Here is a 24,473-nt window from a genome sequence, read left to right as displayed (position 1 = left end):
GATGACCATGGTCCCATTGAGGTGTTGTGTGACTGTTTAGAAAAAGTAAACTGCTGGATGAGTGAAAACTTCCTTCAACTAAACCATGACAAGACGGAGGTGATTGTCTTTGGTAACAAGGAAAAGAAGACTGCTGTCAGCAATTATCTTGAGTCTCGATCTTTAAAAGCTAAAGACCAAGTCAAAAACCTTGGTGTTCTGATTGACTCAGATCTTACATTCAGCAGTCAGATCAAATCTATCACAAAAACAGCCTTCTACCACCTAAAGAACATCTCCAGAGTGAAAGCTTTAATGACTCAGAAAGATCAGGAGAAACTGGTCCATGCTTTTATCTCCAGCAGACTGGACTATTGTAATGGTCTTCTGACAGGAATCCCCCAAAAGAGCATCAAACAGCTACAGCTGGTTCAGAACGCTGCAGCTCGGGTCTTAACCAGAACAAAGAGGTCAGAGCACATTACTCCAGTTTTAAAGTCTTTACACTGGCTCCCAGTCAGCCTCAGAATAGACTTTAAAGTTTTGCTGCTGGTGTATAAATCTGTGAATGGGTTTGGTCCAGAATACATCAGTGACATGTTAGTCAGGTATGAACCCAGCAGGTCTCTCAGATCTATGGACACAGATCAGATAGTGGAGCCCAGAGCTCACAGTAAACATGGTGATGCTGCTTTTAGTTGTTATGCTGCAAAGAAGTGGAACAAACTGCCAGCGGAGCTGAAGTCAGCATCCAATGTGAACATTTTTAAATCAAAGTTAAAGGCACTTTTTTTCTCTACTGCATATGATTGAGAGAGAGATTTTTTGTCATGTTGTTGATGTAATGATGATTTTACTGATGATTTTAATTGATTTTACTGATGATTTTAATTGATTTTACTGATGATTTTAATTGTTCTTATTGATTTAAATGTTCTTATTGATTTTAAACAATTGAATGTTTTATCATGTAAAGCACATTGAGTTGCCTTGAGTATGAAATGCGCTATATAAATAAATTTGCCTTGCCTTGCCTTTTAAAATTGACAGAAAACAGGCTCAGACGCCCACACCAAAAAATGAATACCATTAGATGATAGATCATATTATTGTGTATTTTACAGCTGATTTAAGACATGGGTCTAACTGACCATTTATCATGAGATGCTAACACAAGAGGAAGGTTACTTTTTATGGGGTTTTTCATTAAGGGCTCTATTCTCCCATGTGCATGAGTTCAAAAAGCCGCGTAGCGGCGCTGTTTTTGACTGCGTGCGATTCTCCCCCTGTACTTAAGTCAGTCGCTGCACGCCTTCATCCCAGTTACGCACTGTGGGTGGAGCAGCCCTGAAATGTGGGTGTTCCCATTCACATCTGGCTTTACGCGCATTTTCCGGTGTGCGTAAGTCCTTTTCCTCTTACGCTCCTCTAACCCTGCAATAAGTGCAGCGCCCCGATAAGGTGAAACATTATGTTGTACTAGAAATATGGACTAAGTCACATTTGAAGCCACACTGACCCCCAATTTCCACTGGATGATAGGTTTCCACTTTAGTCTCTGTGTTAATTTCCACCAGGTCCGCTGCAGTGCGTGTCTGCCCCTTCCCAGATGCGGTAGTCCGGGGCCCTCCGTCCAGATACACGCAGGGTTTCTATTTCTGGTGGACACCGAAGCACGACGCATCAATCAGCACAGAGCAAATGAAGCTAAACAGGAAATTAAGCACGTATTCCGCAATAAAATTTCGGGTTACTTTTCAAAATAAAACCCTTCAGATTATATTTCAAGTAACTACATTACCAAAATGTCATAATGTGTAAAAACAAAATCACATTCACGATATTGTTTCCTCTCATACTGTAACTGCACTGTAAACTGCAGCAACTTTGATTTAGTTCATGTTTTACTGGTGCAGTTTTATCTCTTCTCTGTTGGCTGTTGATAAAAAATGTGTCTATGACAAATCCAGAGTCCAACCTTCTTGTTCTCCTTCGTTAGGAACACTGACCTGTTTATCTGTTTATTGTTGCGTTTATAACACACATTTAACTGTGTTGTCGCCCGATTATATAAATATCGTGAGAACTGCTCTGTCTCGTGACATCACAGTCGTTCAACCGGAGTGCACTGCGGTGCACTCAAAACGCAACCGGTGGGGATTACCGGACGGCGGACAGTGAGGAAAAACCGGATTGGTGCCGTGGCGCAGCGGAGACGTATCCAGTGGAAGCCCCCAGTGACTCGTGCTTCGTGCAGCAGCACCTGTGATCACTCAGCTGCTGCTGCGCGATTAATAAAAACTCTGACAGACGCAGACTTCTGCCCACGTTGGTCACAGTGATTCAATTATTTTCATACTATGTCCAACGTAAAGTTTGATCCACTACAGAGTGAAACAAGCTGTCATATGCAGATGAGGATGGAACACAAACTGTTCCCACATCCCACATCCATGATGACGATGATGATGATGATCATGATGATCATGATGATCATGATCAAGGAGAGAGATTTTAACTGTGACTTGGACAGAATGCAGCCTCAGTCACACTGAAATAATCTGATCAATAATCTGATTCAATCAACCTGTTATATTGTTTATCAATGAAGGCATTTCAAATTAAAAGTGAACTTCATCATTTTCATTGATTTCAATGACATTTACAAGCTTTGGGAAAACTCCATGTTTCGTGATTTCTAGACAGCCCAAAAAAAATCACCGCCTCCTTTCCTTCAGCCCGCCTTCATTCACACATACAAGCTTTTGGTCTCCTTACGCACGGTGGGCGTGTCAGCAGCCTGGACCGGAGAATACGCGTAGGAGAGAAGTGCGTAACTGCAGGCGTGCAAAACAGCGCTTAATTCCAGACGGGTGAATAGACTCCTAAAGACTCAGTAATTGTGATTATTTATTACTTTAGTAATTAAGAACATAATTGTAATTAACTTTCATGTGGAAAATAATTATTTGAATTGTAATTGGAAAAAATGCAATTGCAGAGCTACTGATATGTGTGCGCATGCGCAGTGTTCAAGCAAGAGTGTGGAGAAAATGTAAGAAGCCATGTGATTGGCTGAAAGCAAACACACCTGATTGGCTGATGAATCTGTCAATCACTTTTATCAGCCAATGGTGACGTTTGTTGACCCGCGACATCAGGGCAGTCTCAAAATTCACCACACAGATTTCTCTCACTAATGTTCACAGCACAGAAGCAGTTTGTAAATGCACATTCAGCAATTTGCATTATCTGTGGATTTATATTACAAGTGTGCCAAAAAAATAATATTTGTGAAGTAGAGCGTGTGCATTTCAGAATTTATATTACAAGTTTGCATAAAATATATATTTGCGAAACAGATCGTGTGCATTTGTGAATCTGAAATACAACTGCAAAACAAAGCATGTGCATTCGTGAAAAAAGAGTTCATTCATTATGATACTGTTCTGATTCCATACATGTAGTTCCAGTAAAGTTGCTGAACCAAAACATGTTGAAGTCACTACATGTAAAGACCTTGCTCGATAACTGTTACTGTATGTTATCATACTGTACTGCAGCTACTGGAGCCGACCTCTGCTTTGGGATTTATTGTCACGCTGACCAAACAGGCGACCTACACTGTGAGCACAATGCTGAAAATATGGAAAAATGCGTTCTGGAATTATTTACTTCAAGGAGGATGTGACACATGCAGCACGAGAGAAACAGTGAACCTTGTAATGCTGCATTGTGGGAAATATACAGAAAGAAGAAAGTAGATGAGAAGAGCTTAATGGAAAGGAAAGGAGCTGAAGGACATCCTGGTGTGTGGAGAGAGTGGCCATGGGAGATAATCTCTGGCTATGTTTGAAATGTCATAATCATGTACTACTCAAAATAAGTCTGACGTCAAAATAAGTATGTAGTGCTTTAAGTTTATTTCTTCTCATCCATGTCACCTCCAGGGCTCCGTAAGATACTGATGAGGTCGGTGTACAAATACATTTTAACAATTATTGGTGTTGGAAAGAAACAATGAATTAATAGAATTTCACATCAGAAGTACAGTATCTCCTAAATATGTTGTGGGATAATAACTTTGTCATTAATATCTGTGTGCAGTGATTGACGACTTTAACATAGATCAGGAAGTTTGACCACAAATGACACCTGACCTGTTATTTAACGCAGGGATTCTCAACTAGTGGGTCAGGACCCAAAAGTGGGTCGCGGGCCTGTACTGGGTGGGTCGCGGAAAGCTGGACAAAAAAAAGAAATACTTAATGTATGGACTTTTCTTTTATTTTGAAAGGGCCTTTTTTTATGACAGGTATGCTGTGAAAAGCATGTTGCACAGCAAAATATATAGATTTATGTTTTTAAAAAGATTAGATATGCTCATTTTCAACAGCTATCCTTGAAAAAAAAAACAAAATGTGGTTAGTGGAATTTAAAAAAAAAAAAGAAAAAAAGTGGGTCGCGATTTGATGACCATGGCAAAATGTGGGTCCCAGGGTGAGACGAGTTGAGAACCCCTGATTTAACGTCACGTGACCTTCCAAAAAAGTCTACATGGCTACTTGAAACACAAACAGCAGATGTCAACGAATGATTCACTAGTGTTTCCCATGTTTGTGCTTTAATAGTGACACTGTTGGCTGGAATTATAAAACAAAATGTATTGATTTTCACAGGCCAAAGCAGATACCCATTTGTTTTTTTTTAAATTCAGCCGAAGGCTGATATCTAAAGCCGATTTCGGAAGCGGATATTTGAGGCCAATATACTTTTTTTTCAAGCACATTGATTATGAAAGACAATTGAAACACTCATATGATATATATGCGGGGTCCTTCCATCAGTCAAGCAGTTGCTGCAGCTGCCCACACGGGTGCCTGATCAAATATCCTTATCCGATTAAGGATATAATAGGATTAGGATATTTGATCAGGCACTATTATATTATATCCTTATCCTATTTTATCAGCTATTTAGTTTATGAGCCTATTGGCGTCTACCTCTCCCATGCACATGCTATTATTATTATTATTATTATTATTACTTTTTTGTTGTTGTATATTCATACATCCGAATAGATGTTTTTTATGTTCTTCCTTTTTTCCTTTAATGGCTACTCTAAAGTGCTAAATAAATAGAAAAAATTTGGAAAAAAAAAAGATATAGAAAAGAGTCCATATAGCCATATATGTCCATACATGAAATAAATCAGTATTGAAATTTTTCTGTGTACTTTAAAATAATCCACCACAATCTGCAGTACAAGTCCTGCAGTATTGTCCCCCACGCATGTGCGGAAAAGTGAACCAAACAAAAGCGAACTGTAGCAGGAAATGAATGAAATGCGTTTCGTGGCCTTTTGTCCCTTTGACCTCACATCCTCTGTGAGTGCCACAGAGAGGAAGGACATTGGGATCAGTGTGTGGAGCACAGCTGAGTATCGCTCTACAGTGGGCGTGAAATATTCCATTTCGTCTCCTTACGGATCTCATTATACAGCAGGGTTTTCCATATGAGCATGTTTTCGAGTCGTGCTGCAGTCACACACATGTTCCTGCAAAAGGATGAGTCTTGACTTTCCCAGCTCTACCTCCTGTGTCTGTTTGAAAAACGCATCCGTAACTGAAATGTAAAATCTCTCTTGGTGTCAGGGGAGTTTGGTAAGAAAGAGGATTTTTTTTCCTTTCTTGTAAAATAAATTTAACCAAACTTCATGATGTACAATTCAAACAAACACGGAGGCCAAACCTCAATTTCTTTCAGCTTCTTTGGCCCACACACTCATAGGCGGAGTTTGAGATTCTTGCCGGGGGGTGGCAAAATACAAAAAAAAATTAAATATATAGACCGTTTCGAGATTTGCACTAACCACAATGTGTGTAACATATACAGTAATACAAAAATGATTAGTAACATAATTATAACGTTGACTCCAAAAATTGTTTAATGTCGTTAATTCATGATAAAATGCATTTTTTTTGCAGTACCATACATCAATCTTTTTTGCCCCATGTACCCCCTTTGGATTATTGTTAAATCATGTGTACCCCCTTCATAACTCAAGTACCCCTTCATAATTTCATATACTTTTTTCAGCTCGCTTAAACTCCTAACTGTGTCTCCAACATTTGTCCCCTGAGGCTTAATCTAAAAATTCAAAACAATGAGTGGAATTGAAAGTGGATTTTATTTATTTTTTAAATACCATTCACTTTCATGTGATTACGTCAATAGTAAGTAAATAGGGTTTAATTTGTAAAATCTAGCTAATTATTGTCTCCTATTGTCAGAAGTGTGATAAAATGGCCTCTACAGCATAAAATAATGCTGGTTTGATAAATTACAAAAAAATATAGTATTTTATTGAGCAATAATAGTACTGTTAGTTTGTGGTAAATTTGTCACAAAAAAATGCCTAAAAAGAAACATTTCCCAATCATTTTTAAATGAATTGTTAAATGTTTCTGAGTACCCCCTGCAATGTGCTCCTGTACCCCTAGGGGTACACATACTGCAGTTCGGGAACCACTGCCATACATGAATTGTTGGGCACGGTGTCGCTTCACCATTTACATTGTGAAGAAGAAGAACCAACCTAAAGTCTCAAAAGTTTGGGACCATTTCACTGAAAACTATACACACCTGAGGTAGAACTAACATCTGAGACATGAAACTGTTAGATGTTAGAATCAAATCAGCAGTATAAAAATTTATAAAAATACTGCCCCCCCTATTTCTGAGACACTCGAAGGCAATCCTAAAACACCTTTCTTAAGGTTAGGGCTATAGAAACATTAAAAATGCCTACTGTTTCATCCAACATGGCCTTGGTCAGGGCAGGTATACTGAGGAAGGGTCTAGCTGCAGCCGCTACAAACCACGCCCCCTACAAAATACGCCCTATCGATCCCCCGGAGCCAATACCTGGACATGAACCTTTCCACTAATCCTAACAACTACCACCTCTACTTTTCTGGCAAATTTGGCGAACTCTGCAATACTTACCTTCCTTTTTCACTAACCCTAACCCTAACCGCTACTGCCTCCACTTCCTGGCTAAATTCGAGGTTATATTGAAAAATTGTTTCCCCGTCACACATGTGGGCGTTTTTTAACGGCTCAGCGCATTGAACAATTGCTTGTGTTTCTATAGCCCTAAACTTAAAGCTGCTATTTGTAGTTTCTGAGAAACATCTCGATGTCCCGCCCTCTACAGCTCCACTTCCTCCCACTGCCTCTGCCAATCTACCAGAAGCCACACCTCTACTTTTTTGCACGCGCATCGCGGAACATAACAAGGTTGCATAGGGTAGCATTAATATAGGTCTATGGGTCAGGTAAGAGCCAAAATCGTATTTACCTGTTTGCTGTTGTGATGCGCGGCCTTGTTTCCGTGCACTGTTCCACATTCACTTTGATTGTCAGACTCAAAAACAGGAAGTTGAAGCCTATTGGCTGGGCGCACTCAGCGACCGTTTCTATTTCTTTAAGGGTCTATAGGATGAAGGCGGCACTTATATACATTAATGTATATGAATGACCACCAGCAGTAGACCATAGTAAAAGACTAGTTAGGTATTTTTTCATATTTCAAAAGAATCATACATACTAAAGTGTTCAGATGCATGTATGTCAAAGACATGAGGTTAAAGAGCGTAGGCCCCAAAGGGTGATTGGTGGGGTGAAGACAGGCACCATGTGGCAGTCTGAGGTCAGATTAACAAACACTTGCATTTCTGCAACATAATGACTCCCAGATGTGGAGCTCCATGTTTATGTTTTAGGAATTGCACGGCCAACGTCTGCGTCATCATCTCTTACTGGAAACGTCTGTCATCTTGTTTGTTATTTTGGTTATTATTCACTCACAGTCATTCTGTTTGATTGTAATATTTTCCCCTGGTATTCTGAAATGCTTAACTGTCTCTCTGCATCTAAATTTCAGTCCCTCCCACATCTAAATATTTTTCTCCTCCCTATGGAAGATCCACTCCTATTGCCCAACCCAACACTTCTTTTCCAGTCACGAAATTTGAATCTAACGGGATTTATAAATGTTCACTGTTTCTTTGTCTTGCTGTTTAGCAATCACTGAAATCCTAAAAGATGATGTTATTTTTACCACAATGCTAGTGTTAAATCTTACAATGTGCACATGTGAGACGATGCCCACATGCTGCAGACACAAATGTGGACTGAGGTGTGAGCTTCACAACAGACATTTCCAATGACATAATAGGGTTTTTGTCCTTAGTGTGACTACAGTACCGTGTTCCCCTGCAGGTCACTAAACACCTACCTTAGCCGTCCATTAGTGCTCACTCCTAATAGCAGTAATAACAGCTCAGAGTTAGAGAAGAGCCATCTCTCACAATGTCATTCTTTTCTGAGTGTGTAGGAGGGAAGTCTATGGGACGGCACCATAGGGCTCGAGGCATAATTATACAGATTTAATTAATGTTCTCACTCACACAAAGTGGAAATGGAACAGATTTATTTCACGACTAAAGAAAATGTGCTGCGAAGTCCAATCAGAAATACATTTTCCAACTGAAATTTTAGACTTGCTGCATTGTTTTGTCAATGTTACATTAGGGTAATAAAGCCTTACAGCCTGGCTTCTGCATCTTCTTATTTTGACTCGTCGCTCCCAAATAAGACGTAATTTTATAAAAACTGTTAATGCATATTTTGTCAACAATTTATACCTATTTCATCTGAAGTAAGTGGCACTGAAGGGGTTATTGCACATACGTATGTCAAACTCAAGGCCCGGGGGCCAAATCCGGCCCTTTAGACTCGCATCCAATTCAGCCCGCAGGAGAAAGTAAAAATTACAGAGAAAACATGAATTATTGTGTAAATCACTAAATAATCCAGTTGTAAATATCACAAATTCACCAATTTAATGAAACTCCACAATATTTTTAGGGGCTTGCATTTTGCCTTTGTTTATATCACATGAATGCAGTCATTTTTCATTCTCACAAAGAATTTCACAAATTTACTCTAAATTACACAAAAATTGGTAATAATTTTGCCATTTGCGCTGATGTCCTGCCACGCTTCACTTTGAATTCATCTCCCGCTCAGTCACAGACACATGCTAGGGTGATGATGCGCACACACAGCACAAGTGCAAGCAACAAAACTTTATTTGTAAAGCACTTTTCACTTAAAAGGAATAAAGAACAAGACAGTTGGTGGTTGGACCCTCACGGCCTCTCACAAGAGGTCTTTTATCTCATAAAGCGTGTCATGTGTCAAACAAGACCCGGGGGCCAAATCTGGCCGTTAAGAGCATCAAAATTCACCCCGCTCGAGAAAGTAAAAATGATAGAAAAAACACGGAACATTTTGTAAATGACCAACTAATTCATATATCATCCCTCTGTAACATTTACGTCGTAATATGTGGTGTGATTTTAATTACCAGTAGTAATTTTATTTTAGACGTTTAGTAGTATCGGACTAGATTTCAGAAGATAAATTCAACTCAAGGAGGGAATGGACAATAAATAAGGCAATATTACACAGTAGTTTAGTTCATAATATATATATATTGACAATATTTACAGACCCAACAAAACCAACATTTACACACAATATTTACAGCTGCAGTATTTAAGTGCACTCAGGCTTGAGTTTTTTTTTCCTATGAGTATGGTGCCAATGTGGTTCCACATCCAATGTTTGGAACCTTCCACGAGTTCATCCAAGTAGCCAGTGGTATCTCACCACTAGATAGAGAGTTTCTACCGTCTCAACATAGTCCATAAAAGCCAACAGCTTTTAGTTCGCTCCTAATACGCTTCCACATGTCCGAAAGCAGTGTGAATGAGGGGGGAAGAACAAGGCTGCAACAACCTCCTACCAGATCACTTGAGTTGTGGACTGGATCCTTCAGTTCTGGGCAGTAATCTTTCAAGCTCACCATCAGTTGGTACCCATACCAGGGAAACCTGGCCAATTCCTTTTTAAACCTCAAGCGCAGCAGGATTAAATGGCTCTTATCCCTGAGGTGGTGAAGGCTGTTGCAGCAGCTTCGTGTGTGTGTCCCTCACTCTCTGACAGGGAACAAACACAGCTGCTTGCAAATAGGTGACCGAGCTACGTGATTGGCTGAACGTAAACTCGCGTGAGTAGAGTGGAGGAAGGGACGTCACACGCTTAAAAAAATTAGTTTTAGCAACGGAGAATCCTCGTCCAAACCACCCAACTGAACTTAGAACTTACATACTTTATACAACTTGTTTATTATTATATTTAATAAATATAAATCTGTATAAGTATAAATAATACTGTCAATCCTATATAAATATGATCATCAATATATAATAATATTTTAGATATTATTCACATATATACATATTTATTTATCAGGGCTACACCCTCCCCGCCTTAAACCATGCACGTCCCGTCGCATGTTAACTAATCCTCATGTACAGATGGAACGGTATGATTTCCAACATTGAGAATATTTAACGCATCAGACAAACTATGCAGTAATGTCTGGACTACATTTATTAAGGGATTACCCGCGGTAGCGTACTGAAACCTCACAGGTGGGGCTCTACGACGATTAGAGCGTCGAATAGGATCCTCCACTAAATTGAGGGTGTTGTCCTCAGGTGACACAGGGTTAGTGTTTAGGGGGGTGGATTCTTTTAGTGGGTCTTCTTCAATGGACTGACTCAACGGGGCTTCGGCTAGTGCCTCTTCCGATTCGGTGCGTTCATCCCTCATTTCCTCCATGGATGCTGGAGCTTCATTGAGAGGGGAACTTAATTCAGTTTGCTCAATATTCTTAGTGTGGTCATTGGGACTAGGTACAGACACGTCTCCAATTCTTTCAACCGTGAAATACCTTGTCGGTGGGTTGATGTTTAAGGAAACCACACTTTCAGCATCTTCTTCTTCCATCAGATGGTCAGTAAAAGAGTCAGAATTAGAAGTTAGCTGTCGAGTTATTGGTCTGCGGACCAAGTCTTTTTCTTCAGGGGGCAGGTTTTCAGCACTGACCGGAAGAATCCTGCAAGGAAGGAGAAGATCCCTGTGTAGAGTACGGACTGGTCCGTCCCCGGTTTCTGGTTTTACTTTATACACAGGAAGCTCACCTACTTGATAAAGCACAACATAAATGTCTTGTTCCCACTTGTCTGACAATTTATGCTTCCCTCGGAGTCGAACATTTCTGACCAGAACACGATCTCCAGCTTCCAATGCTGATGTCACTACACGTTTGTCAAAATGGGTTTTATTGCGTTCTGCAGAGTGTGAAGCATTTTTAGCAGCAATGTCAAAACTGTCTTTGAGTCTGGATCTTAGAGCTTGCACATACTGAGTGTGAGTTTTGTGCTGGATTTCATGCAGTGGCAGACCACATGCTAGGTCAACAGGTAACCGAGGTGTTCTGCCAAACATGAGTTCATAGGGAGTAAAACCTGTAACCTCATTCTTGGTGCAATTGTAGGCATGAACCAATGGTTTGACATATTGTTTCCATTGTGACTTTTGTTTATTTTCTAGAGTCCCCAACATACTCAGCAAGGTCCTATTAAATCGCTCCACTGGATTCCCTCTTGGATGGTAAGGGGAAGTACGACTCTTCTGAATGCCAGCAACTTCACACAGTTCTTTTATTAATTTTGATTCAAAGTCTCGTCCTTGATCAGTGTGAATTCGCTCCGGAATTCCGTAGTAGATGATAAAATTTTCCCACAAACACTTAGCCACTGTTGTTGCTTTTTGGTTAGGTGTAGGGAAAGCAAGGGCGAACTTGGTAAAATGATCGGTTAGGACTAAGATGTCTCGAGTATTGCTGGAATCGGGTTCAAGGCTTAAAAAATCCATACACAATAGTTCAAGTGGTCGTGAAGTTGAGATGTTTACCAGTGGGGCAGCTCTCTCTGGCAAAGCTTTTCGGCGCACACATCGTCCACAGGTTTGAACTTTCTGCTCCACGTGCAGAGCCATTTTGGGCCAATAAAATCTTGTACGGACAAGGTCGAGTGTACGTTCAATCCCCATATGGCCCATGTCGTCGTGGAGACTTTTCAGGACAACTGGCCGAAGTTCTGCTGGAAGGACGACTTGATACGAGGTGCTTTCATTTTCCCTCCTTCGCCGATACAAAACTCCATCCACTATATCCAGTTTGGACCATTCTCTAAGTAAGAATGGAAGTTCAGGCAACTCAGCTCTTGCAGTTGGTGGGACTTTTTCTCCCGTCTTAAGCTGATGCATTACCTCTCGGATACAAGGATCAGCGTATTGCTTTTCTTTAATATTGAGAGGAGGAACGACTGGCAGCAATGGATTCTCTTCACAGCTGTAATTCTCTGGAATGGCATCCGCTTCGATTGTCAGGGACTCAACAAGGGTGATACCAATCTGGCTGGGATCCGCCGGCTTGAGAGCTCTAACTAGGTGACTTTTGCAGATTGCATCCACAACATCTTCTGGGATCATCTCCGTGTCAGCTGTGTGATGGGAAATGAACTCTTCAATGATCTCATGATCTTCAGTTGGTACGTCTCTGGAACATGCATGAGGGCGCCGAGAGAGCGCGTCAGCATCAACATTCTGTTTTCCAGCTCGGTACTGTAGCCTGAAAGAAAACGTTGATAAAGCCGCCAACCAGCGATATCCTGCAGCATCCAATTTAGCAGAAGTAAGAATGTAGGTCAGCGGGTTGCTGTCAGTAACCACTGTAAACTCTGCGCCATACAAATAATCTTGAAATTTTTCAACCACACTCCATTTTAGGGCCAGAAATTCAAGTTTATGGGCTGGATATCGGCTCTCACTTTGCGACAGCCCACGGCTAGCATAAGCTATAACTCGCAGCTTTCCTTCTTGCTCTTGGTATAAAGCAGCTCCTAATCCAGTCACACTAGCATCTGTGTGGAGAATGTACGATTGGGATCGATCAGCAAACCCCAGGACTGGAGCAGTGGTAAGTCTCTCTATCAGAGTTTCAAATGCAACCTGGCAACTGGGACTCCATCGTTCCCCAAATGGCTGATTTGGGCTGTAACTTGGTTTTTTGGTCCCAGATGTCTTTGACTTGCATGCAGGTGAATATCCTCTGGTTAAATCGTTTAATGGTTTAGCAATCTTGGAATAATCTTCAATAAAACGACGATAATATCCAGCAAACCCCAAAAAAGACCGAAGTTCTTTAAGTTTTTGTGGAATTGGCCAGGATTTAATGGCATCGATCTTTTCTGGATCTGTTTCAACTCCTCTTTCTGACACGATGTGACCGAGATACCGGACAGAAGTTTGGAAAAATTTGCATTTTTCAGATGAAAGTTTTAAACCATAAGTCTTTAAACGATCTAGTACTCTGAGCAATCTTCTTTCATGCTCCTCCAGAGAATCTGAGAAGATGATGAGGTCGTCGATAAACACCAAGACTTCTTGCAGATGAAGATCTCCCATACATCTCTCCATTAAGCGCTGGAAAGTACTGGGCGCATTTGTCACCCCTTGAGGCATTCTGTTAAATTCCCAGAACCCTAGGGGGGTAACAAAAGCAGTTTTTGGCTTATCGGCTTCCTTCATCTCAATTTGATAATAGCCAGATTTGAGATCGAGCACCGAGAACCATCTTGAACCAGTGAGGGCTGAAAAAGACTCTTCTAAACTGGGTAAAGGATAAGCATCCTTTATTGTTTGGAGATTCAGTTTACGATAGTCGATACACAGCCTCACATCGCCATTTTTCTTTCTCACCACTACAATTGGAGATGAGAATGGAGAGTTGGATTCCTTTATGACCCCAGCCTCCAGAAGCTCACGGAGATGTTGACGTACAGCTTCGATATCTTGAGGATGGATCGGCCGGGCACGTTGTTTGAATGGCGTACGATCATGTAAATCAATAGAATGTTTGACTTGGCTAGTACATCCAAAGTCAAGATCATGTTGAGAGAAAACCTCAGGCATGGCATTCAGTTTCTGGGTGACCCTCTCCTTCCACTCAGGCGGTATTGGAGAATCACCAAAATTGAAGTTCACGGTGTCTCGAGACTTCTCCATGTTAGAGTTTTTCACACTATGTTCAGATAGAATGCATTGATAAGTTTCAAGTTCTGCTATCACACTAAATGGTGAAATAAAAGCATCATGTTCTGAATCATTGGTTATGACCACTGGAACTTTATAAGGGCTACGAGCCGGGAGTGTAATTAAGCAACTCTTGACACATAATCCGCCCGGTAGTGCTGAAGCAGGATGGTGTAACACAACAGACTGACTCAGTGTGTGTGGGAGATTTTTTGTTGAACCCTCAAGGGTTGCACAGGGACTTTACTAAGTAGTCTCACCACCCAACCCTCGCCAGTGTCTTCCTGTTGATGTGTCAGTTGCAATGTTTTTAACACAGCTCGATAACCATGTGTGCAGGGCTGGAATGTTGAATGATCACTGCTCTGATATTGCTCATACAAGGGTTCAAGCGTATTCATTCCAATCAGCACAGTAGAGGACGAGTCAGGGCGTGAATCTGGAACTACCAGGGCCAAAGTAGAAATATCAATAGCATTTCCTACAAAATCTTTTGGAAACTTTATTGTAATTTCAATATAACCTAGGTAAGGGACAGCGTGACCTGCAGCTCCCTCAACTTGTAAAAGATCATTCAGATGATGGATTGGTTGGTCTTGAAGATAATGATTATAAAAAGACACAGGTATAGTTGTTACTTGGGATCCAGTGTCTAAAAGGCAATGACAGTTAAAACCCAAAATTTCAACTTCAGCTGAGCATTTTGACCCCACCAAACCTTGAGGCAACTTGGCTGGTACCTCAGGCCTGGAGTAGCCTAACTCGGCATTGCAAACAGTCTCTTTTGATATAGCGGGACTGTGTAGGTCCGATGCAGTTCCAGTTTGTCCCTCAACAGGAACTGAAGTTAGTTTAACTGTTTGAATTTAGTATTTTGTCTTTGCCATCTTTGTTTCTTCTCATTGAATTGCTTGCGTTTTAAACTCACTAATGCAGAGTTTGGCTCATTGTCACATTGTGGTTTAATATGGCCATCTTCCCCACAGCGAAAACAAAACCCAGATTTTGGACTTGAAGTGCTCATAGCCGTTGATTTCCCACGCGAAGTCGTGGTTTGAGTCATGCTTGGCGGATTGGAGGGTTGACCATATAAGTGACTGGCAGTTAGAGCATCTAGCTGCTTCTGCATAGCAGCCATTTGCTGAGTCAGCTGTTTGGTCAGCGTAGAAAATGACGCACACATCCCCTTCTCATTTTCTGCATATGCACATTGAGCTTGAGCAGTAACTTTTTGTTTTGTGGAGCCCAAGTGCTGTTTCATTCGCTGACTTTTGACAGCTTCTCTATCTTCTTCGGTTCTAAGAAGTAACAACAGCTCAGCAAATACTGGAGGATTGTGTTTCTTTTGTTTAAGCTGGAGTTCTGAAATTAAAGTATTATCCCAGCAACCCCGGCAAAATTGATTTAACAAATGCTTGGACAAATCACGTTCTAGAATTCCCCCCCTTTTCAGTGCAAGGCTTAATGCTACTTGTAGTCGCTGAAGATAGATTGATGGTTTTTCATCTCTGTCTTGATAGGTGTCCATAAATTTCACATACAGCTCCTCCCCATCCTGCACTGTACCATATGCAGAATCTAGCTGTTCAACGAGACTTTTGGCAGACTGGTTGAGACCTAAGTGTCTTACTATATCCGCAGCAGGGGGCAGTAAACTATCCAGGATAAGTCGGGACTGCTGAATTTCAGAAAGATTTGACTCAGTTAGAATCTGATCCACCCCACAGCGCCATGTATCATAGTCAACTTCATGCAGCAACCGTGGAAGTTTTCCAGAAAAGGTGCGCAGACGGTGAGATGAACGTGGGTGAATTGCTGCATCCTCACTTTTGACAATATGTTCTACCACATAGCGTTGGATTTCTGGTGGATTTATATCAGCAGTGGTGATAGGATTGGAGAACCTTTGCACTTTTGGTCTTACAGTGGGCTCAGTGGATTGTGATGATGTTGAAGCAGCAGCCATTTCAGGTAACTCTGAACTTCCTTTGTTATCAGATTCTTCAACTCTTTCAGGGTTTCCAGGATGAAGCTCAGAAAGGGACTCGCTGATTTGGGCCATCACCTGAGTCAACACCTCAGCATAATTCTTTCCACTCATTTTAGCTACGTGTTTAAGATCATCTAAATAAGTTTTAGTTGTTAAACTTCCTGCATCCATCATGTAAATTTCAGATAAATTTTTAATGTTGCCAATATTTCCTTCACGCGTGGATAAAACAAACGGCAATAATGGATTTAACGCCATCATAGCTGCACCAGAGGCATACTCTGCAACCCACATATTATGGTATTCGGAGCCCGGTGAGTCTATTGTAACTACACGTTTAACAGCACCATAACGTTCTAAGAACTCTGCTACTTCCTCATCATCAGCATCAGAGACACCACTAATGAGAACAGCGTTAGATATCTTAATCTCAAGGGATTCAAAAACGTCCATTGTGAAACTGGTTGAGTTTGAATGTTTGGAAAAAAAAATTATTGTGCGTTAAATACTGTACCAACCCCTCCTAGCTAGCTCACCACATTTATGTAACATTTACGTCGTAATATGTGGTGTGATTTTAATTACCAGTAGTAATTTTATTTTAGACGTTTAGTAGTATCGGACTAGATTTCAGAAGATAAATTCAACTCAAGGAGGGAATGGACAATAAATAAGGCAATATTACACAGTAGTTTAGTTCATAATATATATATATTGACAATATTTACAGACCCAACAAAACCAACATTTACACACAATATTTACAGCTGCAGTATTTAAGTGCACTCAGGCTTGAGTTTTTTTTCCTATGAGTATGGTGCCAATGTGGTTCCACATCCAATGTTTGGAACCTTCCACGAGTTCATCCAAGTAGCCAGTGGTATCTCACCACTAGATAGAGAGTTTCTACCGTCTCAACATAGTCCATAAAAGCCAACAGCTTTTAGTTCGCTCCTAATACGCTTCCACATGTCCGAAAGCAGTGTGAATGAGGGGGGAAGAACAAGGCTGCAACAACCTCCTACCAGATCACTTGAGTTGTGGACTGGATCCTTCAGTTCTGGGCAGTAATCTTTCAAGCTCACCATCAGTTGGTACCCATACCAGGGAAACCTGGCCAATTCCTTTTTAAACCTCAAGCGCAGCAGGATTAAATGGCTCTTATCCCTGAGGTGGTGAAGGCTGTTGCAGCAGCTTCGTGTGTGTGTCCCTCACTCTCTGACAGGGAACAAACACAGCTGCTTGCAAATAGGTGACCGAGCTACGTGATTGGCTGAACGTAAACTCGCGTGAGTAGAGTGGAGGAAGGGACGTCACACGCTTAAAAAAATTAGTTTTAGCAACGGAGAATCCTCGTCCAAACCACCCAACTGAACTTAGAACTTACATACTTTATACAACTTGTTTATTATTATATTTAATAAATATAAATCTGTATAAGTATAAATAATACTGTCAATCCTATATAAATATGATCATCAATATATAATAATATTTTAGATATTATTCACATATATACATATTTATTTATCAGGGCTACACCTCCAAATGCAAAAATTGAATTGAAATCAACAATATTTGCAGAGCTCTGTTTTCCAGTTCTTATATCACGTGATATAGCAGTCACTTTAATCTCAAATTGTTGAAAAAAACTTTTCCTCAAATTATTCCAACCCTTAGTGGCCAGTAACGCTGACATTTTACAACTAAATACGTAAAATTAAAATACTTTTACTAAAATGTGAAGAGTGGGACTAGGATTAATAAACAGCACTACTTAATACCCAAATCCATATGTATTCAGTAGAAAAGAGTGGGTTTGGGGTTTAGTTACTCTTTACAGAGACATCGGCTTTGTTCGGGTCAGACAGATTTGGGCCTGATTAAATCTCTACTGTGTGCATCTTCTGCTTTCTAACCCTAAACAATAGAAAAATATAAAAAATAATGACTGGAAATTTGAAAAGCGCGCCTTCGAATCAGTCTTTTGAATAAAATTGTATTTCTTGTCTATTCAGTGTTTGTATTTATCATCACCTTCACCAATTCAACAAATAACTGTTTGCTTTAAAGTAAAGCAGTAACAAAGATTAAAAAAAAAGAACTTTAGCTTTATTTCACAAAATTTGCCCCCCACCCCCCTACACTGTGAAATGTTCCTGGTAACAACCCTGAAGTTGTTATCAATACTATCTGTGCTTGAACTTTCCACTCATAAAATGTAGTTTCCTAATATAAATAATTATTACTTCAACCCCCCACAGGAGGCTCTTGCTCAGGCTGAAGCACAGTGCCAGTCCCGGCCACAGGTTGACCCGTCCGAGCTGGTTCCACGTCTGTGCCACCTGGTGAGATCTGACACCGGCTATGGCTTCAACCTCCACAGTGAACGGTCCCGACCCGGACAGTACATCCGCTCCCTCGACCCTGGATCGCCCGCAGATAACGCTGGACTCCGACCACAAGACCGGCTCATTGAGGTAGGTCGAGATTTTTCTGTTTCTATGTCTGCGTAGAGGTTTTCATGACGATGTTTGGAAACAAAGTCCAGCCCAATGAACTTCTAGTCATGTTTTCATGACTCAGCATATGATAAACGTCCTAGCTTTTGTAGCAGAAGTAGCAGTTAGCTTGTAGCTAATCAATAGCAAGACTTTTGGAGTTTTTATTTTTGCATTGTTATTTTTTATTTTTTTAGTTTTAGTCATAGTCTTTTGACTAAAACGCAACTTACCTTTAGTCAGAATTTAGTCATCAGCACTATTTGACGTCCCGTGTGACGAAACTAGGGTTTTTTTTTATTAATGTAGTTTTTGTCACTGAAAGGATTTAAGAAAAAATAAACATTCATTTTACGTTTTTTTTTAATGCTAATAGGTGATGAAGCGTTCTAAACCAAAGGGAATGAGCCCACACACATTTCTCCCTATTGCTTTGAAAAGACTGTGATACATTTCCCATTCCTGTATTAATGTTCACATTGGTCATCATTTTACACGCTGACATGAATGTTCAAAAGGTGGCGCTCGGCTCTGTGTTTCCATCTGTGATCAGTGATCAGAGCTTTACAAGCTTTAAAGGCAAATGACTTTTTCTGTTGTATCTGCTTTTCCTCATGTTTTTTTCTCTCAATCTCACAAATGGAATAAGACCAATTAAAAACAGCTAGTGTTATGAACCATGTTGTAGGTCAAATGTGATTTACTGAGCTCTTTAAAGGAATCGGGAAATCAGTAACAAGGATTATGGGAGTGTAATGAACTCCTTTGATGATAATGATAAATGTAGCGGAAAGATAACCATCATAGAAAACTGTTTTTTGTCTCATTCCCATGGCCTTTGACTTCACAGGCTGTTGATCACACACACACACACACACACACACACACACACACACTGGAGAATAAACAGAAAAACATCATAGATCCTACTGTGCAGTTTTTATTGGTCCTTCTGTGACGAACAAACCAAATATTAATATTGTCATATGATATCTTGTCTAGTATTTCTCAAATGGGGGTACGTGTACCCCTAGAGCAGTGGTTCCCAACTTTTTTTCTTGTCCTGACTCCTCTGTTTTATATCACAAATTACTTTTTGCCTATAAAATTAGTTTTTTGACCCTGTTTGTTAAAATGTGTTACAAATACAGAGATGCCAGAATGAATGCACAAAGTGACAATATTCATTTTTATACTACATTTTATTTTAACTAGATTTATATTTGAGAAAGTGAAAGTATAGAATACAGTTGTTTGAGAGTGTGTGTGGTGTTTTAATTTGAAAAAGAAAAATACTCTTCTACTTCTGTGATATTTTTCAATTGTGCAACATAGATGAATAAAAAAAAGAACATACAGTTTTTTAAAAAAAAATCTAAATTAAAAAGCATGATTTTAATTATTTTTTTTTTTTTTTAAATTTTATTATTACTAGACATTTCAAATGACCCCACATGGGGTCATAACGCCTGGGGTCAGGGTTGGGGTCAATTAGGGGCCAATTAGGGGCGATTGTGGCTCAGTGGTAGAGTGGGTCGTCCAATAACCGAAGGGTTGGGGGTTTGAATCCCACTCTAGCCAAGTCATTGTGTCCTTGGGCAAGGCACTTTACCCACATTGCCTCGTATGAATGTAGTGAGTGAGTGTTAGTACATTTTTCAATTACAATTACATCTTTCATTATCAATGTGCAATTACAACTCAATTACAATTACAATGTCCGGCATTTTTTCCAATTATGATTTAAATTACAATTATTATTTTTCCCTTGAAAGTCAATTTCAATTACATTCTCAATTACTAAAGTTTAGTTACAATTAATCACAATTCCTGATCCTTTAATGAATAAGCCCATAAAACGTAACCTTCCTTTTGTGTTAGCTTTCTGTTAGCATCTCTAATGATAACGGGTCAGTTTTGACCCATGTCTTAAATCAGCATAAAATACACTAAAAAAAATATCTATCCTCTAATTTGTTTCTCATCTTTACGTTAACTCGTTTGGCTTCCTTATCAATTAAAATATTGGTATAAATATTTTTGGTGCAGGCGTCTGAGCCTTTTTTCTGTCAGTGTACCCCAAGATTTACATTTTGTTTTCAATGGTAAAATGATCCTTAAGAGAAGTGACAGGTAGTGGAGAAACTATATATGAAACATATTTTAATAATTATTAACTAAGTATGTGTAAGGCATCAAACTGTAACATGGTTCCCCAGATTTGGATTTAATTGCATTGTAATTGACAGTTTTTATAGAATTTCCATGCCAATTAAAATTATGAAGTCAATTATTAGGACTCAATTACAATTTGATTATGATTACAACAGCAACAGATTGTTTTCAGTTACAGTTACAGTTATAATTATGTCATGATTGTAATTAAAGATCAATTACGTGATTACAATTATAAATGGCCTCAACCCCGGCTAGGGGGTACTTCAGAGAGAAATTAACAAATGAAAGCATTAAAAATATGGGGTTTTATATTATTGATTTTTAGTTAAAGATTATATTCATAATAATGAATATTAGACCTGTTTCTGTTACTGTGAAATAACCTGGAACTAAACATATCAACCCTGGAACAACCTGTCACTGCGAAATGTTCATGGACATAATTTTTTCATTTAAATGTTCACCTGCACTACTCATCAATGCACTACTGCACTATTATCTTATTATTATTATTGTATTTTTATTTTATTTCATTATTATTATTATTATTACTATTATTATTATCTTGTTATTTTTATTTAGTTTGCACATATTAGTCTAACTACTCTTATATTCATGTTTATACTTCTTTTTTTTAATTTTTTTTTATTTATTTTATTTATTTTTCTTTATTCTAGTTGATTGTTATTATTTAATGTTATACTACCTGAGAGAGCACAGGTCACCAAAAGACATTCCTCGTGTGTATTCATTCACCCCTGGCCAATAAAGTTGATTCTGATTCTGATTCTGATGAAGATGATGATAGAAATTATCTTGATTTGAACATGAACTGAAAATACAGTTCATGTTCATGAAATGACACAAACTATTATTTCCACTTTTTTACAAAATGAGGTCCTTTAAAATGTGAATTAATTCCATCATTTTGCTGTATAGTAGTTTTTTCACAGTATTCTGAGCAAAATTTTGGTCCGACAAAAGGAGGTACTTGAATATAGAACTGTCTGAGTGCACCATATTTACAATGTGCTGTTTGTGATAATTGAATTGTTTTCCTTGATTTGGATAGCAGCTCAATCTTACATTTGATTTTGCGTCCCAAAGTCCAATCAGTTGAGAAACACTGCTCTGTTTAATAAATTCAATGTGCTTCCATTCAGTAATGTGAGCTTGGTCATGTTTGTGAATGTTGAGTGTTCCTGGCTATCTCAGGCCATGCATTTAGGCAGCACTTGTTCTATCTGTCATCAGCTTGTAAGAGGTGAACAACCATGACAGATCTCCTTCCGTCTCCCTACGTTGTTTTTTTTTTCCCACTACGCCCCATTACGCTCCAGTGTATCAGCAGCAGAGCTTGTAAAGAGCATGGTGAGAGCTCAGCTTTCTGCTAATGTTTGGCTGAAGCACTGACACTAGTGAACGCTTCATCAGTCAGGCTGCGTTCAATAGAACCACACGCAGGGCTCTCTGTGCTCTTCAAAGGCCTGTGCTTCACACTCACTTGTTAGTTTGTCAACGGGATCAGACACAAGTGTGTTAAGCACTTAACCCCATACACAACACATACAAACAATATACTTTATATTCCAGCTTCTTTTGATTGGGCGAAGAGTCAGATATTCTAGAACAGGGGTTCTCAACTGGTCTCACCCTGGGACCCACATTTTACCACAGTCATTAAATCGTGACCCAGTTTTTTTTTAGAATTCTACCAACCAATTTTTTTTTTTTTTTAAATAGCTGTTGAAAACACATATATTTTCCTGTGTAACATGCATTTCACAGCATGCCTGTCAAAAGAAAAGTTTCTTTCAAAATAAAAGACAAGTCCAACATGAGAGATATTAAGTATACATTTATTGTTTTTTACCAGCTGTCCGCGACCCACCCAGTACAGGTCTGCGACCCACGTTTGGGTCCCGACCCACCAGTTGAGAATCGCTGTTCTAGAAAAGAAGTTTTAGGTTTTTGACAAAATGTCTTTGGTTTGATAAACTTTTACACCAAAATAAAATCATTAACTCTTAGCATCACAAATATTCAACATTAAAGGCCTGTACTACAAAGCTGGTTTTCCTTTTATTGCACTAACTTCCTGGATTTATTCAGTGTGTCCTGTATTGTGACACTGGTTAACTTCTTACTGCGCTAATAATAATGCATTGGATTTTATATGACACTTTATCATAGACACTCAAAGCGCTTTACAGAATGAAGGCATCATTCTTTCACTCCACACTTAGTAGTGGTAAGCTACTATTGTAGCCACAGCTGCCCTGGGGCCGGCTGACGGAAGCGAGGCTGCCATATTGAACCATCGGGACCTCCGACCACCACCAACACTCACTCACACACTACATTCATGCTAAATCACCATGGTAACTTAGGCTGAACATCTATGGTCAAGACCAGGTTAGGAAGTGGATCAGATCTGAGCGAGTACTAAAGTCCCGCCTCCTGACCAATCAGTTCTCTTGTAAAACGACCTGCCCATTGTTATTAGATCCTGGTTGGTGCAGATCTGACAGTTGTGTTTAGGAAAGGAAGATTATTAATGGATAAATGAAATCCATTCATTTACTGATGACCAGTGTTTGGAATAACGACGTTTAAAGTAACGGCGTTATGTAACAGTGTTTTTTTTTTCAGTAACGAGGTTATCTAACTAATTACTTTTTGTGCCGTTACAACGCCGTTATCGTTACTCAACGCTAAATGCGGTGGGTTACATGCAGTGATTGAATAAACTGTTTTCTGAAAGCATCCCCGGCTTCTTACTCAGCTGTAGTGAGGAGGTGGGTTAGAAACAAGGTGAGAGATTATGATTGGCTAAGGCGGCGTCATGTTTCATGTAGCCAATCAGAGCTAGTATTTTTACTCTGTGCCAGCACACACACACACACACACACACACTACAGATTTGATGAAGCAGCAGAGATGGTGAGTGTGGAGCAGTCTGATGAAAAGTTGTTATTTTTAAGGTGACGATACAAACACTATTTTAAATTAATTGTGGTTAAAAACAAGAACGTACTTGTGAAGTGTTCATTATATCCAGGAGAGAAGACTTTGTCCACATCCGTTGTAAGCAACTCAAATTTAATGAAGCACCTCACAACAACACACGCATCTAAAAATCTGAATTATTTAACATATACTGTAGCATCTTCTTTTTTTTTAACAGTAACACAAATAGTTACTTTCCTTGGTAATGAGTTACTTTTATTATAGAGTAATTCAGTTAATAACTCAGTTAGTTTTTAGAACAAGTAGTGAGTAACTATAACTAATTACTTTTTTAAAGTAACGTTCCAACACTGCTGATGACATATTTTAGGAAAGATCTAGATTTATATCTGATGGACTGATCTACAGTCACTGATGAAGCCTGTGGAGAGACACTCTGTGTATTATGGACTAATGAAGTAAATCATTCATACGCTATAGTGACACAGTCACATCAGCAGGAACATACTACACTGAATAGAAACACGTCTGTGATGTAATAAAGAGAAACTGATCAGAGCGCTGTTCGTTTATCATCCCATGGATTATTATTGTATATTCTTACACTTTTATGCATTAACTGTGTCAGCAGCTTCCTTCCTGCGTTTCTTCCTTTCTGCTTTTTCTGCAGCAACAGTGTTGTTTTTGGTCTGAATGATGGATTTTAATTATTCATATTTCTAAAGAATTATTCCTCAATTGTGACGTAAGTTGCTCTATACTCTCCGCAATTGTGATTG

General features: G+C 39.4%; 1 protein-coding gene across 1 annotated transcript in view; it reads left to right on the top strand.

The window, feature by feature from the left end:
• The window catches only part of LOC114468638 (Na(+)/H(+) exchange regulatory cofactor NHE-RF2), an 84,634-nt gene that overhangs the window by 41,544 nt on the left and 18,617 nt on the right, over positions 1–24,473 (top strand). Inside the window, exon 3 of the mRNA XM_028455655.1 lies at positions 18,310–18,525. Coding sequence (XP_028311456.1) covers positions 18,310–18,525 — 216 coding nt within the window. The remainder of the gene's footprint in view (positions 1–18,309; positions 18,526–24,473) is intronic.

The sequence above is a fragment of the Gouania willdenowi genome, chromosome 8 (assembly GCF_900634775.1).
Source record: "Gouania willdenowi chromosome 8, fGouWil2.1, whole genome shotgun sequence".
Lineage (NCBI taxonomy): Eukaryota > Metazoa > Chordata > Actinopteri > Blenniiformes > Gobiesocidae > Gouania > Gouania willdenowi.
The sequence above is the reverse complement of the archived record's forward strand: the minus strand, read 5'-3'. Positions and strand labels throughout refer to the sequence as shown.